Genomic DNA, 19,380 nt, shown 5'->3' on the forward strand with positions numbered 1-19,380 from the left:
CGTGGCTGCAACTCCATCAGAGAAGAAGAGGCTACTGTTTGGTCTGCTTGCTGTCTGGGTGGTTGTAGGTTCCTTAAGACATAGTCTTAAGACATGGCATGATAAAGGAGAAAACCACAGGACTTTTCTATTATATCCCCAAATTCCACCTTTTTGGACAGAGCAAGAGAACACTGCCTCCAGTGATTTATCTCCCAAATTGTTTTGCTGTGTGGGAAGTCAGCTTGCAAGGCTGCCATTCCTCAACTTGCCCTACTGCCAACAACTACATCTGTACTAGTGATCAAAACCAGCCAGGGACCACTCTCATTCCCTGAAACCAACTGGCACAACATGCTGAGTGTCCCTGCAGCAGCAACCCTCCTCTCCCCCAAAAAGATGTTTTTGGAGAAACTACGTGGCCTGCACCAAACCCTGAACTGTACCCACATTGTGTGGGAAAATGCTATCTGGCCCAGAGCAACAACTTTCTTATGGTTGAACAGTATGGACAAGCCTGCCCTAGCTCAGCTTAATTTACTCCTACAGACAGAGTCGATGGGGTCATCTTTTACTAGCAGCCTTGCCTTTTCTGCTCTCGTCCTGATGCAGGGGTCTCGCTGTTGCAGAGAGCCATTGCAAGGCTTACCAGAGGAAGAAGGATGTTTTCCTCTTCTGTCCACCCTGTCTCACCTACCTGAATACTAGAAAGAATGAGAAACAAGTCTAAGTGTCCCCTCTCTGAATTACACTATATTATTTCTACATTTCTCTTTGATGGGGGCTACAGTGTTTGAGACCAAGAGGAGGTTTGTCTGGGTTAATGGTTGATTCCCCTTCCCTTTCTGTCTGACTCAGACTGGTCTTAGTCAACATGCTGGAGTGGGTTATTAAGAAGCTGAGTGAATGTCAGTGGGCTACACCTGAGTGACGCAGGAAGAAATATTTTTTCATAATACAATAAGCAGATTCTTCCACATAGATGAAGGACAAAATAAAAAATACTTATACCACAGCACAAATTATAATCCCTGGTCTTGTAAAAATTTTGAACCTCAGTGTCAGCAGCTGTTGTTTTCCTTTCTTCTTCTTTCAGCTAAGACACCCAGTGAGGAAGAGTGAAAGAAGGAGCATTATGAGGCTACTGAAAACGCCCCATTTTCAGGATTTATACTGAAACCTGCACAGTAACTTGTCTGAGGTATGTATATCAACAATTAATAGTTCTAGAAATGGAAGAAGGCTCCTTGTTAAACTCTGAAAGAAAAAAAATACACTCTGATTAAAGAGAACCCAGTTTACCCTGCAAGGTATTGCTAGAAAATCTGTCTACAAAATAAGCTTTGAAAATCTTTTAGGTTGTGAAACGTGGTTTAATTTACAACAAAGAAACTGACAGCTTGGTGTAACAGCAAGTGCTGGCGCTGTGCCATGTGATAAATCACTTGGACTCAACAAGACCACTTCACCTCCATGTCATTTCTCAACAAACAGGAACCTGACATCAGGCCAGCACAACACAGTAGGGCAGGTACAAATGTACACTACCTGCTCTTTTAATGCCACCACCTTATATTACAGAACAGACTTCATGGACCTTGTGTTGACATCCAGAAACAAATCTAAAAAAAAAAAACCATGCAACCCCCACACCCCACTAACTCAAAGAAAGATTAAGCGAATGCTACTTTATTAATCAGCTTGACAAGATTATAAACCTTCCCCAACGCACTGCATTTAATTAGCTGTTCTCATTGTTATTTACGGTTAGGCAGACCTTTTTTTTCAGTTCTCAGATTTAAAAATAGCAAAAGTAGGAACAACTATTTTTGTAAGCCTGTCCAAAAAAAGAACCCCAAGGGAACTCTGAGATGAAGGAACATCATAAATGTGACTGAACTCTGGTTCAGGTCCCATTAAGTGAAAGCACTCTTTCTAAGTAATAATTGTCCATGGATCTTGCAGATTAGAATGTTCCTAGGAGATCAAGAGGGCTATATTTGTTTCAGGCATAATATGGTTTCTTTTGCTGAAGAAAAAGAATAGAGAGGTGTATGAGGAGGCTTCAACAGCCATAGCCTCTTCTGGCAATCAAACAAAAAAATTGCCTCACACATCTTACACGGGAACATTTACTTCTCCATTTGTTGCCATACCTTATGTTCCCCTGCCTGCCATGACTTGACCCCTTCTCTCTTTGTTTACTGCCTCCAGTCTCATCTTACTTCTGTATTTTTGTTCCCTCTTTCTGTGTGTGTCCATCTTTCCCTCCCACATAGTCTAACCATTTCCAAAACTCTTTTCCTACCCTCATAACATCTCTGTCATGATCACAAACTACACCATTTGGGACAAATCCAGTGATTTGACATGAAGCAAGACTAGTGCCTACTGAAGGGAGTATTTCAGCCAGTCATAGTTGCATAGGGTTATTCATATTCATATTTACAAGGTTTACTCGTTCACTTATAAGCAGCCTGAACAGTTTTAGATGTGCAAGCCACGTGATGTGTGTGCACAGCCAACTCGGAAAACCTTTTGGGTGAAACCGCCATCTTTCCTTCCTTGCTCCAATATGCCTTACTCTCATCCCTTATTGTTAATTTCCATACATTTACAATTCAGTTCTGTGAAGCATCAGGCCCTTACCTCCATCCCCACTCAGCAAGGCAACTCAAAACCAAGCACAGATTTCCATGTGATTCAAGCACATGCTTCTTTGCTTTGAACCTTGCTTCATCATGTAGGAGATCCTGCAGGATCCAGGCAAGTGGCATGAGTTGTCAAAATGGGGCCTTAGACTGAAATCTCTTGGGAGGCAGTGCTTTTATTTTGCTATAAATCACCATGCATATTTAATGGCCTACATTTTAAAAAAAAGAAAAAGTCTTACAAATAACAGGAGAAGAGCTTCTGTTGAAATTCTGGCCACACTTAAATCGATACCAAGATTCCTATTGACTTTAGGTGGAGTGAAGGCTACAGATAATGGAAGGAATGAAGAAATTCAAAGAAAATGAAACACAAAGGAATAAGCTGTCTGAAACACTACAGGCTGCAACCACAAAGGGTTACACTGCCAGAAAGTAGGGAGGAATTGTAAGAATGCAAGGTAAAATAGAAATGGAGTCTTTCATCTCTATTCTCTGCCACTGCTGCAGCATCCTGGATAGAAATGCTTTTGAGAACATGTGTACATGAGATGGAAAATGTGAGGAAAAGTAAAAAAGAATAGAGATACCCAGCTGAGCTTTACTGGACAAATTATCAGTACAGAAGCAAGCAAAGAGCACACTGACTAAATGAGCTAATCAAAAGGGACTGGATGGATTGTGGAGGTTATTTTGTATTTAATTTTTTTTTAGAAATACATCAAGGTAGAAAGCAATAGTGGCAACTAATGACATGAATGATTAATGTTTTTATTTGTATTATAGTGGCATTCTATGACACCAACTGAGATCTGGGCTGCACTGTAAAAACACATTATATGACTCAATCTCTTTCACAAAGAGCTTAATGATGACCTAAAAATTGCTCATAAAGTAAGCTCATATTTTTAAATTAGTCACCGGCAAATGAAAGAAAGACTGTAAGACCGGACAATTAAAGAGCAGGAAAATCCTTTTAAAAGTTGTTATTAATGCAGAGCAATTGAAAGAATACCCGGAAAGCATGAATGTATATAAAAAGTCTGACTGCTAAGAGAATTTTAACCAACATGCTTCCAATATCTGTAATGAAACTGGCTTCATTTTTAGTACTAAGAGAATATACTAAAAAGTGAAAGGATTATTGGGGAAAAAGAACTGCAATACGGAATTTAAAGCAAATCAGATAAAATGGTGATTTTAGTAATCACCATCATATCAATGTAAATTCTACCTTTTCTAAAGTAAGAGAACAACTTTTGAAGTGAACCTGTAATAAGAAAAACAAAACTGATCCCAGCCCTTTTTTGAAGAAAGCTCAAACAGGATTTTTAACATTTTTTCTTCCTTTTTTTATGTTAAAAATTCAGATTCTATCTGTGAAAGCACTGATAATGTTAAACCAGATTAAATCATATCCAGAGAGATCAGAGAATGAAAATGAACAAACCTGAAGAGAGGAGAATTTTATTCAGTCTGCTGAGAATGCATTTCCCTTCAGAACTATTTACCTTCAATTTATTGGGGGGGGGAAGGGGAGGAGGGAAATTTATATCAGATACCTACTACCTATTTGAAAAAAAGTCAGAGTACTCTAACACACCACTAAAGTCCTTCAGGAGAAAGGGAGAGAAAACTGGAGGTGACAATCCTGACCTTCCCAAAGAGGGGGACATGACACACAATCTTCTCCCCAAACCTTTGATTCTTCTTAATGAACTGCCCTACTGAATCAGCTCAAAGGTGTATCTAGCCTCATAGCCTGTGTCACAAATAAAAGGGCTAAGGATGCTTAGCAACAAGCTAAGCAGGTAAACTGCATCATCTCTTAATTCCAGGTTTCTTTGGTTTCAGGACTTCTTGAAAGATGAGTACCTCTTTGTTTTTTCTTCCATGTACACTTTTACGTGCAATGCAAGAGCACAGGGAAGCAAACAAGCTTACTGGCAGCAGAAAGAAGTGGCAGGCACCCTGTATATTGAGCTGTGGAGTGAAAATTAGTTTCTCTCGATAGCAAGCTGGGAAGAACATCTAGACGATGACTGGAACTGGACTATGCAGTTCAGATCTTGAGATCATTTTCAAAAAATGAGTACCTGCTTTAGATGGTGCCTAATACTCCAGTTGCTCGGGTGCCTCCCCGCTTCCCTCCTCGCCCATATCAGCATAGTGCCATAGTGCACCTACACGGGAGCTGTTAGATTCAGAGCACCATAGCATATTGCTCTGATCACAGCTCCTTCCAAAGCTGGGATACCACTCACATGCAGATGGCTTTTCCTCTGCCACCACCATGGCTTTTGTGGCAAAGGTACACCAGTGACATAATGAACATTGCAGTGCTTTTTCTGAGCCTCTCAGAAGTCAGCTTATTGCCCAGGCAATAAGGGACTGACTCAGATGCTGTCTCTTACCTTCTTTGAAATAATTAATAATGCCACTTTTATCCATAGATATGAATCCTTGTATTTTAAGACTTCATAAGTGGCCAAAAACTACAAAGTTTTGGTTCCTGACCACAATTAGAACTGTACCAAGAAAAAGATCCCAACATTTTCTTTTTAGTTAGTGGAAAAATCTATTTTACAATTTGCAAATACTCCCGCAGTACTGAAGATTGCATCCTGTCACTTATAAATTGCGTTAAACTTTGTAACAGTGTTGCTTGTACTGCTTATTATGATGGCATGATATTTAGGAGCTGAAATGGAAAAAAAAGGTGTCAGTATGTAGCTTGTCCACGAGGTCCCCTGGAAACATCAGGATTGCCTACTGGTATACACTGGCCCTGAATACTGAGTGCTGGGGATTGCTACACTGGATTGCCACTGGCTTGCCACAGGCTTGCCTAATCCCAACAGTAGGATTGTCACTTAGCCGTTGTGAATGAAATTCAGGATGGTAACCTTTCAACATGTCTAAGGGATTTAGGGGGTCTATTTCTCTTTTCAAAAATTACTTACTGAGAGCCAATGAGCTAATTACTGCTTGCCAAGGTAGGGTGAGAACCTGCAGCACCGCTCTTCTCCCTGATGCCAGCTAATGCACTAAGGGATCGCAGGGTCTCTGGGAACTGCCTTCCCTTTCCAGCAACCTCAGGTCCACCAGGAGGTAAGGACACATCTGTGATTAGTCACACTGGAATAAATGACTTTGCAGGTTTACACTCCATGTCTATCCACACCTTCAGACCCACATTTTGACACTCAGGCCTTTTACACAAGTTCTAAGATCCTGGTGATTATCTGTAATCAACTGTAATGGGTTAAAGCTCAGGCATCCTACAAAGTACAGGGGAAGGGCTTCACACCTGGGAATGCAGATAAGGCCACTGCCTTAACTAGCTGATGGACTGTGCATACGCATCCCCTGGGTGGGAACGTGCCATAGATGTATGTAGCTGTTCTCTCTCTTCAGCGCCATGTTACGGGAGGCAGGGAGACACCTCCCTCCAGCTGGCATCGTTCTGGATCAGGTGCCTAAAAGCCATCTGTCAAACATGCTAAGGAAGGTCAATATTGCCTTTCAGAGCACCAGACCTCACCATTTAGACCACTCTTGGAAGGAGGGAGGCTTCAGTTCAGTTCCTTCACTGGCATTCAGGGTATTTAAACATATCTTTCCAAAAGATCGTCCTGACCACTAGGCACTGAAATTCCCTGAAGGCCAAGGAGAGAGCGAAAGTGAAGGCTACCATGGGACAAGGAAGTATTCTGGCCAGGGGGCTCCATGATAAAAAACACCCTCCTGCTGTTCCCCCATAGGCATGCAAGAGACTGATTCATAGACCCTGATGGGGACTTGGTGCCTAAGTCCCTTGAAGATTCATCCATTAGTAAAATTGACAAAAATGACCCAATAAGTGAGTGTCATTAGCTGCTCAGTAGCCAGCCATGGAGCACTTCTGTTAATTACACTGTGTATCTATCTACCTGCACACTGGAACACTTCCACCCCCTTGTGTGTCTTGACTCTTGAGATATCAAATTAATTTTTGAATATGGGATTTTGGATCTTCACTCATCTATAGGTACTTTTGAAAATGTTGTCAAGAGACAGTGCACTAAATAGCCTGAAACCTCAATAACAGGTAGATGAAGTTTACAGTGCATGGAAGAGAAAGTCAGAGGAGAGAATTCAGCTTTGGTGTAGTCTAAAAACCAGCCCAACACGGATGTCTCTAGGGCTTCCATTTTTCTTAAACATGAGAATCAACATCTATAAGCCTTAGGCTGGAAAGGTGGTTTGGGAGGAAATGAAACGGAAATGCATGGAAAGTCAGGGAACAGTGTCAGACATAACTGTGCTGTGGAAGCAAAGTGGAAGAATTTAGAAATCAAACCACAAAGACAGAGCTATCGAAAATCCTGGAAAACAATCCATATTTTAAGCACAGATTCAAACCTAGAAAAACTAAGTAATTTAATAAAAAGAAGGAAGTGGACATTTTTCTCTCTTTATCCCTTAAATAACTGAAGAAGCACCATAACAGCCCTAAGACTCCCTGTAAAACTTAAATCAGGGGCTGTAAATTGGTGGTGTGACAGCAGTAATACACTTCATTTCACTGATTATCCTGGTGCAAGTACCTTGGTCAGGTAATTAATTCACATGCTGAACACTTGACCCAAATTTTTAGGGGTAATCCGCTTGGTAATCTTCTAAATACCTCCAGGCAGAAATTTGTAGCAGGGATTTCAATACCTACACTTCCTTAGTAGTTGGACCATAAGCTGAAATGTTCTGGCCACACTAATCCTCATTAATAAGAAAGCGTTTTGTACGGAGACCCACATAGACAGTGTTTGTGTTCCAGGTGAGTGCACTTGAAGCCCATTTTCTTAACATATTTCTTCTTCACTCCCCATAATATTCACTGCTACAATGCTGGCATTTTTAGCTAAATCCAAGTTCTTCCCTTATGCTACGTCCTTCTGTATCAAGACTACACACAGTAAGTGGGATTAGTCTGCTCTGAACAAGGCATGTAAAAGTCTGGTTCTGAGCTAGACCCCCTGTGAATCCTCTATGGGCAGCAGAGAAAAAATGGCATCTCCAAGGGATGATTCATCTCACTGGAAGAGCACCATGAGGTTGGTCTGGTGACTCATCCCCTGGAGATGCTTATTTTTCTCTGCTGACCGCAAAGAAAGCCCAGAATGGTCAGCTCAGAGTTAGACATCTGACCTAGTTCATGACAGAGGAACGCCACACAGTATTTTAAAAATACTGTAATATTTATGTGAAATGGCCACACAGCTGCAGCATTACACTAGACTTTTGGATCCTTACTGCAGAACAGCAGATGTGTTTTTTTTGCCACTCTGCAGAATTTAATAGACTGCACACACCTATTTTGGACATCTAGTATTTTCAAATTCTTCTTCATAAAGCAAGTTACGTGTTGTAACCGATTATATAGGGCTGTGGGAAAACAATGGAAAAGGACGTATGAAAAACGTTCCTCAGATCAACTCAAATACAGGAAAATTCTTGAAAAAGGGAAGCTCATTTCACAGGCTCCATGTTTAGCAATATTAGGCATATACACGTGTAAAGCAAAAACATCATCCATCTGTTTGTAGCAAGTTTGCAGAGAATTTTAATAAGACACATTAATGCTAATAATGGCCAATGTTTACGATGTTTATAAAATAACCAATGTGGAGCATCTGGAAAGCTCGTAAAATTTGTTCTTATAAAATCCACAGGGTGTAACACCTTTCCCTGAGCCTGTTTTTTTGCTGACCTTGTCCTCCTATGCCAGACCTGTCAGAAACTCTCTTCTTCCAGCCACTGCTGTGACTATGGCACTCTGAAACTCATGTTTTGAAGCCAGGCCTATTTCTGCTTTTGTAAGTTCAGCATTCAGCACATTACAGGAACAAACCAGATAGCCAAAATTGCAAGTTTCCACCTGAAACTACAGGGATCTCTATTTCCAAGTGACAGATGTTCTACAACAGTTGGTGACAAACGGGCTAATTTAGACTGATTTAACTAAAGTTCAGCCTGCTGACAATGGGGGATTTTTTTTTAATGCAGCTGAAGAAGGCATTTCCGAATGCTAGGGCTGGCTGTTGCACATAAAACTACAGAGGCCCCGGTGTGAATTGAACAGCACGGCCACGCGTGGTGCCTGCGTTTCTGCTCCTCACACTGCCTTTTAGTTGCTGAGATGGAAGATGACATTGCTTAGCGAATTACCAAGGGAATTAGCTGGTTTTTAAAATTTACTCACTGAACATAGGTCCTCAGAAATCAAATGCCTTTGGCCCAGAATCTTTCTTCCTAAGTTCAGGCATCTAAGCTCTTAAATTAGAAGGACATGTGCCCTGTGGTGAATTGGTCTTCTGAGATGCTGAGCTCTCCATCACATATGCAGGAAGCTTCCAGGAGCTGCTCTCCTAACCCAGGCAAGCCCATCCAAGCTTCTGTTTTCAGCCCTAACTTCTGAAGGATGACCACTGAGGGATCAGAAATATATCACAGAAAAGTCTTTAGGGCTTGTCTTTTTATGTAAAGATTAGGGGTGTGATTCAGAAATTACATTATAAAAACTGCATTGTCCTCCATCTGGTAAATTGTCTTCATTTTTGTTTTTAACTTGCATATGAGAGCTGGCTTCAGACTCCACCTGTCTGAGTATCAGAAAGCCTCTTGCTTGAGCAGCCATGAGTAGACATCTTAAAAACCAGCAACAACAAAATTAGTTTTCTTTCTCCTTTCTTGTCTTTTTTCTCTTTTCTTCTTGTCTTTTCTTTTTTCCTCCTTTCTTCTCATCTTTTCTTTTTTCTCCTTTATTCTTCTTCTCTTCTCTTCTCTTCTCTTCTCTTCTCTTCTCTTCTCTTCTCTTCTCTTCTCTTCTCTTCTCTTCTCTTCTCTTCTCTTCTCTTCTCTTCTCTTCTCTTCTCTTCTCTTCTCTTCTCTTCTCTTCTCTTCTCTTCTCTTCTCTTCTCCTCTCCTCTCCTCTCCTCTCCTCTCCTCTCCTCTCCTCTCCTCTCCTCTCCTCTCCTCTCCTCTCCTCTCCTCTCCTCTCCTCTCCTCTCCTCTCCTCTTCTCTTCTCTTCTCTTCTCTTCTCTTCTCTTCTCTTCTCTTCTCTTCTCTTCTCTTCTCTTCTCTTCTCCTCCCTTCCCTTTGAAGAACACTTCTAGGCAAGTATCCTGATTATTGTTTTATGAGGGAACCTCATTAAGGTAACTTCATTGATTATATTTCTGTACTAAGGAAATAGCTGCCAGCTCTAAATATTTAAGGCAGTTTATCTGCCAAATTAATACTGGCATTGTATCAGCCAAGCAGTCCCGATGCCAGCAGCAGTACAACATATTCTTCTACTGTGGGGGTGGCCTGTACACTGTGAATATATCCCTAAAAGTTGCTGAATCCTACTTCCTTTCACCTAAACGCAGGCTAAAAATATAACGCAATTGTCCTCTATTCTGTAATTGGCCTAGTTAACTAGCTGCAATGCACAGGCTATATGTCACTTCTCTCCACAAAAGCATGATCTTTGCTTAGAGCAGGAGGCTTCTGTCTGGTCCGTTCCTGAAGTGTTATGTCTACGCAACAGTAGACATTATGCATAGAGCACGTCTTCGTCTATTAATGAAAAAACTACTGAAACTTTGCTCACCTTGAGAAATAAGCCCTTAGGAATGGTCCTTGTTCCTCCAAATTGCCATAGAGTATGGAATAGGATATGAAGTAGAATATGACTGCATTGCAACTACTTACCCCCAAACAAAACAAACAAAATGATAAAAAAACCACTACCACCACCACCACCATCACTACAACAACACTGGACAAAAAGGAGTTACTTACATTGAGTGAGGATCCCTGTTAAGGCATTTTTGAAACTCTCCTTGGCTTGTTCCATTTCTTGCTCATGAGCGGCCTTTTCGTTCATGAGCCGGCGGACGTGGCTGTTGGCCGACTGCACCATGGAATAAAACTGGTTTGCAGAGCGACGATTCACCTCGCCTCGCTCAATCCAGGTAAGCAGCACTGTGATGGCCTCTGAAAACTTGCTATCATCTAGAACAATCAAAGCACAGCTTTTAAACAGCAGGCATAAATATCCTGCCGAGAACACATTTTCTGCTCCGTGTCACATTAAAATCACCATAAATCCTGCTTGCAGTATATCATTTTGGGCAACTTTGGGGTCCTTGTTCTATCAGATGTAGGAAGCCAATACTGCCACGTGAAGCTACATAAATCTTCCTTCCAGACTTGTCTTCTGCTTATTTTAATAGCTTTCTCACAACAAAAAGCACCCCCACCTTTCCTGTGGCCTGTCTCCTTGCTTTCACAACGTCTCCCGTAAGCCGTTCAGCGATATGGAATGACCTTACAGCGGGAGTGAGGAGACCTCTGTGTTACCAGACCCACTGAGGACATGAAATGTGTCTGTGTTAATCTGCTCAGCCGAAAGCTCAGTCTTGGAGCTTGGGCTCAGCCGTACTTTCGTCAACAGATTTCACTAACATCACATTCTTAATTAATGAACAATGACGAGGCTGAACAATTCCTCCTCAAAGCACTGATTAATTACACGGAACTGTTTTGAACAGATTATGTGTCTGTATTTGTTTTGTATTTTGCTTTTGTCTGTGTTTTGTTTTACATATTTCTTTTAAAGGAGTCCAGACGCATCCAGGCAAACACCTGGATTACAGCTTTATGTTTACCATTCAGGTAACAAAAGTTCTTTTTCTCTGCAGAAAGATCACCAAAACTGGTGGCTAGATTTTGTGCACTCCTTCCCCAAGTAATCTTCCTTCCTCTGACAGTGCTCTCAGCTTCCTCAGAATACTCTTAGCGCAGCATCCATTACACTTCTGGCTTCATCAGGATTAAGAGGACACATTTCTTTTAAAGTCCCATTTAGGCTGAACTGCAAGAAAATGTTATTACAACAGAGCGTCTTCCTGTGGAACCATTTTTGTGCAATTCAATGTCATTTTTTCCCCAGGATTTATTCTATAAAACTTCCATTTCCCAACAAATCATTTTAAAAATCTCATCTAATCCTTGTTGGTTAGATTTCTGTATATATATTTTAGATGGTAGGTATACCTTTCTGTAGGAGAAGGTGTACAGTTATGGTGGGGAGAAATAGTATAGTTATAACCAAAAGACACTTAAAATGAAAATTGGAAAATATTAAACCCAACCAACTGTGTTACAGGATACAGAAATGTGGGGCATAGTTTGTAAGACTCTGCTTTCCATGTGCAAAGAATAATGAAATACTAATACTTAAGTGATGATTTGGGATTTTATTCTGAATCAGTAATCACTTCCCTAAAAGGCGAGGAGCCTAAAGTACAGAGAGGACAAGTGACACGCTCTGTGCCCACAGCCTATGAAGAATAGATTTTGCATTGCCTGATCTTTAGCATCTTATTAACTGAAACATGCTTTCAGCTACAGCAATAGGATTTGCTCGCCACAGCTGGATAGGCATGTTCACCCCAGATCCCCCCCGAAATTTGCAAAATAAAAGCATCATAACACCCTCCCTTTGTACGATGATGTATCTGTTGTGACTTTACGTTAACATATGATTCATCATCATCGTTCATTAAGTAATTGTCTCTGGGGAGGAAGAGTCAGTCAGGTATATTTTCTTTCCATATTGTCCCCTTGGATTAGACCCTACGTCCTAGCTTTGCTGGATACATACGCAGCAGGTATGTATTAAGTGGCTCTGACGAGTGAGGTTGGCTGAATATGGGCCTCATATGTTAACAAGGCTCGTGCAAAGCCTCTTCATTGCAAGAAAACACTAAGATAAGGCTTTCCATGCTTAGGTAAAATCTTCAGCCTGCAAAATACACGGGAGCTGGATGTCACAGATCCAATACAGCCAAGAACTCATCCTTGGAACATAATGTTTATTATAATTACAGTAGTCAATAAGAATAACCTGTAATGGCTTCTGGCAATGTTAGCATGCAATTTCCAACAGTCTGTACAGTCAGGTCACCCTGCGGATGGCACTAGCCTGTTAACACCAAGGATGCGGCTGATGATTGTGAGTAGAGAGTAACTACAGCCAAATATTCCTCTTTTTTCCTTGTAGACATCATTATCTATATCATCACACATAATTTATCACCCAACACTGAAGTACCATTTAGAGTAAATTAACCCATTCAATCTAGGTCAAGACATGAACAGCAAAGTTGGGGACATGATACACAGAAGCACCTCGGAAGAGGTACACCGTGACCTGCAAAGAAACAGCCTGCAGAACTGAGCAAAAATGTTTCATGGAGATGCATGAGGAAAATCAGTTGCACAGAACCATTCTCCCTTTTTCTTGCTTTAATGTCTCCCCAGTACACAGACGTATGTTGTTTTGCTATAGAGTCTACATGAAATGAAAACACCCTTCCTTTTGTTTTGTTTTTATCAGGCACAGTTGGTGTCTGTGAGGGATGTTCATAAACATGCCATCCTTCTGCCACATAGATTCAACCCATTTAAAAAGACATACTGAAAACCTGTTTTCAACATACTATACTGCCAGGGAGCTGCAGAGGTCTGTGGGCCTGTTATAGTTAATTCATGGCTCTGTACTAGAAGGAAAAAATCCTTTCATTGGTAAACATCAGCATCCTCATTGATTACATAATTAGAAGTTACATTTAAAAATGCTAGAGGGTAATATATGCACAACAGGAGCACACTAGTAAAGAAAATCTTTTCTCTACAGCTTTAAAATTTCCTTATTTCACCTTCATTTCTAACTTTTCTATTCTTGAGCTGACTACTCAATGACTGGCATAAGGTAACTCACCGTGAATTAACTTTTTTTATCCAGAATGCAGTGACTCTTTCTGAGTAATCAGAAAGAAAATCAGATTTTTATACCGGATTGTTCATTTTTTTTTTATTTCATAGATAAATAGTAGAAGAAATGCAGCAATGGAATCTAATTTAAGCAGAGCATGAACTGCCTTATGATTGCAGCCATTCATTAAAAAAATAAAACAAAACTCCTAATTCTGTTCAAAATTATTCCCTTGCAGTAGGATGCACATAAATATACACTGTTTAAAAATATACTCTTAAAATAAATTCCTTTATATAAGACATGCTCCCATATGTAATTGTTCTTTTAAAATGAGCACGTGGCAAATTATTTCTTGCACTTAAAGCTTTTTGCTCCTCCAAGTTACAGCAGGTTTTAAGCAAATAAGGTAGGATTCATTTCCTTTATGTCAACATCTGATTTAGTAACCCCAGGGTCCTGGTACAGTCAATGGAAAGAGATGGACACGTGTCGGACAGGCTTTGTCAGTCCTGTTTTAGCTGTCTATTTGAGGGTGAGGTGAGAAGTGCCTGCTTCTGGGAGCCTGGGATGACCTGCTCGTATATAGATATCTCTGCAACAGACGTCTACATTTGGTCAGAGTAATCCCAACCGTTACACAAGTTACAGAACACCTACACAGTGTTTGTGTACCTGTGTTGGGTTTTCAGATATACTGCAAGCTGAGATGCATGCTATGTCGCTTTAATGTTACCCATCTGTTGAGGATGGCTTGCTGGTTATCTGTCAATAGAGATTTCCAGGTGCTGCCAGACTCAATCACAGGCCTCTAGAGATAAGATATTTCAAATTCCTCTTGTATCAACTGAAGATATTTGGCACTTAAATCCTAGCTCACAACTTAGATGAAATGAAATATAAAGAAAAGAAAATGCATCCCTAGAGCTGTCTGGGAAATTGTCAACAGGGATATTTCTATGAAAAAAAGGAATAATTGTTGACAAATGTTTTGCATTTTTCTGCTTGTAATTTGACCACCTCTAAGCAATCTCAACTGGCATAAACTTTTTAATAGAAAAAGCAATGACAAGAACCGCTGCAAAATGGTATACTGGGAAAAAGTGTTGGAAACAGAGATTTTACTCTCAGTTTATGGAGTTTCCCTGGTGTAACACAGGGCAGAATTCATCTCAGAGTAATCTGAAATGTTGTGACTATTTATCTCTCAATGTTAAGCACCTCCGTAAGGTGCTTTCACAACTTTGGTGACAGTTTCTAAGGCCTTAGACATTAGAAAGGAGATAGACTAATCCATCACTCTGAAGCCAGGCATTCAAACACTCTTATTACTATCATTTTTACATCTATAGACATATTTCAAATATAGCTAACTTCATATTTCTGTGTTTCGAGGGTGACATTGTTTGCTGGACTTCTAGCTGGGACAAGATCACACACTGGGCTACAGTTGCTTTTAACCTCGTGAGTATCTTTCCAACCCTGGGTGTTCTCAAATGTTTGAAAATTATCTGAGATAATTCACGCAACACTTGGAGCCTGTCTAAATCGCAGCAATCCTTCTGTGTTGTCCTACAGGCCACGGTGTCGTCCAGAGTCAGCACATACTATCTCTTGTCCCTAATCTTGCTCCCCTGATATGATCTCCTAGGCTTGCGAGGAGATGCTGAAAAGACAGAGCTGTTGTTCTTTATCCTAATGACTACACCTAGAAAGCTCCTGTGCTGGCTGTGTATGTTTTGGGTTGCATTAATGTTCTCATTTTTCTCTGGCCCTTCTGTAAGATGGGCAGGGGCAGGAATACCCTTATGCTAACCTCTGCCCTGACCAGGAGAAATCCAGTTAACAAACACCCCTTGAACGTACTCTTGTGAGCACTGAGAATGACAGTGCTACAGGGCATACAGAGAGGGGACAAGAGTCATGGGATACGTCCCATCTATTTGCCTCTGATTGACAGCCTGTCCCTGTCAGCTGTAGCTGTGCCATAAGAGGATGTTTTGTCCCCTGCCTCATCCCCACCTGCTCAGCACTACCCCTTCGCTCATGGTGACGCTGCCCTCAGGTCTGCCTGGAGCTGCTCAGCTGATCACACTCCAGTTCCAGTTTGCCAAACTGGGCCCAGTCCGGCTATTACAGGAAAGTGTTAGAGGCCAGTTCAGTATGCATACTTCTTCACTCCGTATAACTGAGCCAGGGGAGGTTGTATGGCCAAGGTTCCTGTTAATCTGACTTCTGATTTAATAGCTTATTATGCTATAACTAAGATTTCTAAACTGCAGACACTGAATTAATATGAAAAATAAGAAACCACAGTGGGTGACTGCTGTGGGTGAATCAGGCCAGGGAAAAGGTTTACTAACCTCTCTCATCAGTGGGTTCAGCCCAGCTCCCCCGTGCATCAGAAACAATTTGCTGCCCAGCACACGCCACTTTTGGTACCACAATGACGACCTATTTTTCTCTTGGCTTAAGAGCTTCTCCTGCTCAGAGTGCCTGCCACTGACCTAGAAACACAACTCTTCAGCTACTACCCTTACCTTCCTTTTCCTCCTGCTCAAATACCTTATATAATTGTGTCATGCAACACACACATAAGTCTGGTACTTTTGGGATTAATAACATTTTTAACCCAATGGCACTGCATAATAAGTGAGAATCAGGGAATACAAATTCTTACTGCCAAAGGGTTATTTTAAAGAATGATTAATATCCACCTTACTGTTTCTTAAATAGCCTTAACTGTATGCTATAACCAAGAAACTTTCCCAGTTATGTAATAAATGACTAGCTGAAACTAGATTTGATAAAAATATGCATAGACATTTATTAAAAGATATCTTAAAAGGTACTCCCTCCCCTCTCTATCATCAAACTCTTTCTTCCAAATTAAATCACACAAGATTCTTCCAGAGGTGGGTGTTTCATGTGAGACACAGAAATCCATTATCTTATCCTGCTGATGCCATTATTTCCAATAAAAAGTAATTATGAGGGTATTGAGTTTCCTTCCTATTTCTCAAAATCACACCACAAACTTTCAGATCGGTGAGCTGCAATTTCCCAGTTCATAGTAATTAACTTGAGTCGTTTTGCAGTGCAGTACATTTAATCAAGTGGGTTTATATTAAAACCTTAAAATTTGCATTGATACAATACAGATTAGGTGAAGGAGGACACTTTTAGCTTTACACTTAACAGCGAACCTATTTCTTGCAGGCTTTTGGAAGAAGGTGCCCAGGGAATTGGGTTACCAGGCTGCCAATAGCTGAACCCACCTTACGCTCCTCTGCCAGCAGACAAAAGTGCCCTCGCACCATGCCTGCTCACAGCCCCTGTGCGAGGCTCTTGCAGCCAGATGTATTGTGTCACAGCAGATGTCAGCAGCATATGGAAGAAGGAAGGAGAAAATGACGATCTAAAAACGGGAAGGGTGAGTGAACAGATTTGACGCTGAAGCATCGAAACGTCTGTGGTACGGCTCTGTCCTGATATACTACTAATAAAAGAAGATTGTGCTAAAAAAAGGTCTGGAGTCTTTCAGCAGCAATTAAACCTGGCATTCATTGGATTTGTTCAGAGGATCTCAGTTTTGCTTCCCCTTCTGACGTAGCCCTGCACTGAATTCGATCCTTTCTGTGTGAGACTTGCCTCTCTGGATAACTGCACCACTTCTGCAGTGCTCCACAAGTCTGGCTCTCAAGTGCAGAGTAATAATGAAAGCAGTGTGGTTTTCTTCTCAGTGAAATATCCTATTTCCCAAGCAATTAAATGTTGTTTATATTTCAAACGATGTGCAAGGGTTGAGATTGTCAGGCTTGATGTTACCTGAATCTTGCACAAGATGCATCCCTGGTTAGTTCATTCTACTGTAACTGCCATCTATTTATTTAAATTTCCAATCTGTTCTCTCTTCAGGGGATAATACAGTGCCTGGCAAAGAAGCAGCTTCTCAATTTTTCAAATTATATTTTTTTAAATGGAAAACCACATGAATAACTTCCCTGTGCTCATAAAGAAACAGTGTATTTAAAAGGGAGGTAAATTCCAGGGTACTGTATATAGCTTGCAGATATTTATGTCTCCTTTGCTCAAAATATTTAAAAAACAGATAATCAGATATAAAGAGATGTCTTTGTTATATGGTGGAACTATTTAACTACCTGCAGCAAATAAGACAGATGTAGTATTTTAAAGGAGCTTATTTGCAAGAAGTGATTTCTGAAGATGATACCATTAGGTACAGATATGCTTGAATTAAGAATACCATAATGTTCGAAATTTTGCTTTGAAACGCAAATGTCATAAGCACACAGATTAAAATGTTTTGTTCCAATGCACCTGACAGAGCAGTGTTCCACTTAAGGATAAAAGGTTCAGCCTATCTCCAGTTGTGTGATGTTCTGGGCACCACATTACTCAACTGTTTATAAAACACCCAGGAAAACAGATGTCAGAGTATGCAAATTTGATCCTAAATATCTACCGACACATCTCACTGTGCAGTAATAACGCACCTGATTTAATACTGAGGAATTAAAATCTCAAAGACACACACCAAACAAAATGTTGCAATGAACCAGGAGACAAGAAGGTCACGTTTTTGTAATGTAACAGCAGAAGTCACAATATTCTGCTGGTTTTGTCAGAACAAGAACTCAGGGTCTATTCTCAAAGGCTTTTTGAGGAGGCAGTTCACATTTACACTTCACTGTAAAATACCTTGGTTTCCCAGAATTCACATCTATGAATTTCTTGAGACATTTCCTCAAGGAAACAGATTTTTACCTAAGGCAGGAGAATGTCAGAAAGGAGGCCAGAAGTTTCATTAACCGGAGTTATGCTTAGCTGTTCTCTCATTCCATGGCAATCAGAGAGTGGTTTGATGAAACTATTTGCAATGTCGTGACAAATTTTGGAATGTTTGGATCAAAAAGTAGATTTGAAGAGTACCTTTTGACAAAGTGAAATTTTATTTTACCATTTTAAAAAAAATGTGCCTATTTTTTATTCTGCTTTTCCCTTCAAATCTACTTTAGTGGTTTGGAAGGTCAAAAAAAACCCCAAACAAAAATAACTTGTCATGCAAAATTAAACAGAAGTTTTATTTTCCAACTGGCTTGCAAACCTAAGATGTGCGGTGCGAACCTAAAACTGATCAGCATAGCCCTGGTATGAGAAGGAGCTCGTGTTCTTCCCCATGTTACCCATCTAGTTTGAATGCCGGAGCTCATTTCATTCTGATAGTCTAGGCTCAGTTCTCTTCTGCCTTCTATGTCCTGGAGTCATGAAGAAGGCTTGTGAACATGATATGGGAGTGCATGAAACAAATTTAAATCAAATATTTTGTGACAAGTCATCTTTTCAATGCAGTAAAACTCCTCTTTTATGAACTATCATCTCTTTGGCTTCTCCCTCTTTTGGCTCTGGCTGTGACCAGCAAAGAACATCACTTGCAAATTATCAATGCAGACCATCTCAAAAAATGTTTAATCAGTGAGAGCTAGTAGCATAGGCCTATATTTTTAGAGCTACAGGCTCAAATCCATGAGACCTACACCCAAGATACTGGCAATATGTCACTGCCACATAGTGAAAAGTGGCAACAGCAAAACGTGAGAGGTGGACAAGGAGAGGAACAACATCACAGGCCGTTAGAGAAAAGGAAAGTGAATACACTCTTGGCTAACAACACAAAAGGTGAAGAAAATGTCCACACTGCCAACAAGGAAAAAGTTACAAAGGATTTCAATTGCATGACCCTGAATACCTTAGCAGAGAAAAAAAAGGAAAAAAGAAAAAGGAAAAGAGAAAAAGAAAAAGAGAAAAAGCAAAAGAAAAAGAGAAAGAAAAAGATAGCCATTAAATAGCTCTGTCTGCCACAGTCTAAAATGGGAAGTGGTGAAGAATTGCACTGATCTACAGTTTGATGGGTTTTCCCT

The 19,380-nt window shown here is 40.5% G+C and overlaps 1 protein-coding gene across 9 annotated transcripts in view; it reads right to left on the reverse strand.

Annotated features, from left to right (window-relative positions):
* The window catches only part of ENOX1 (ecto-NOX disulfide-thiol exchanger 1), a 394,890-nt gene that overhangs the window by 76,377 nt on the left and 299,133 nt on the right, over positions 1-19,380 (reverse strand). For all 9 annotated transcript variants that reach the window (XM_072850165.1, XM_072850170.1, XM_072850162.1 and 6 more), the window contains one exon: positions 10,459-10,671. In XM_072850165.1, the coding sequence (XP_072706266.1) occupies positions 10,459-10,671 (213 nt within the window). The remainder of the gene's footprint in view (positions 1-10,458; positions 10,672-19,380) is intronic.

Source organism: Ciconia boyciana, chromosome 1, assembly GCF_034638445.1.
Source record: "Ciconia boyciana chromosome 1, ASM3463844v1, whole genome shotgun sequence".
In the NCBI taxonomy this organism is placed as follows: Eukaryota; Metazoa; Chordata; class Aves; order Ciconiiformes; family Ciconiidae; genus Ciconia; species Ciconia boyciana.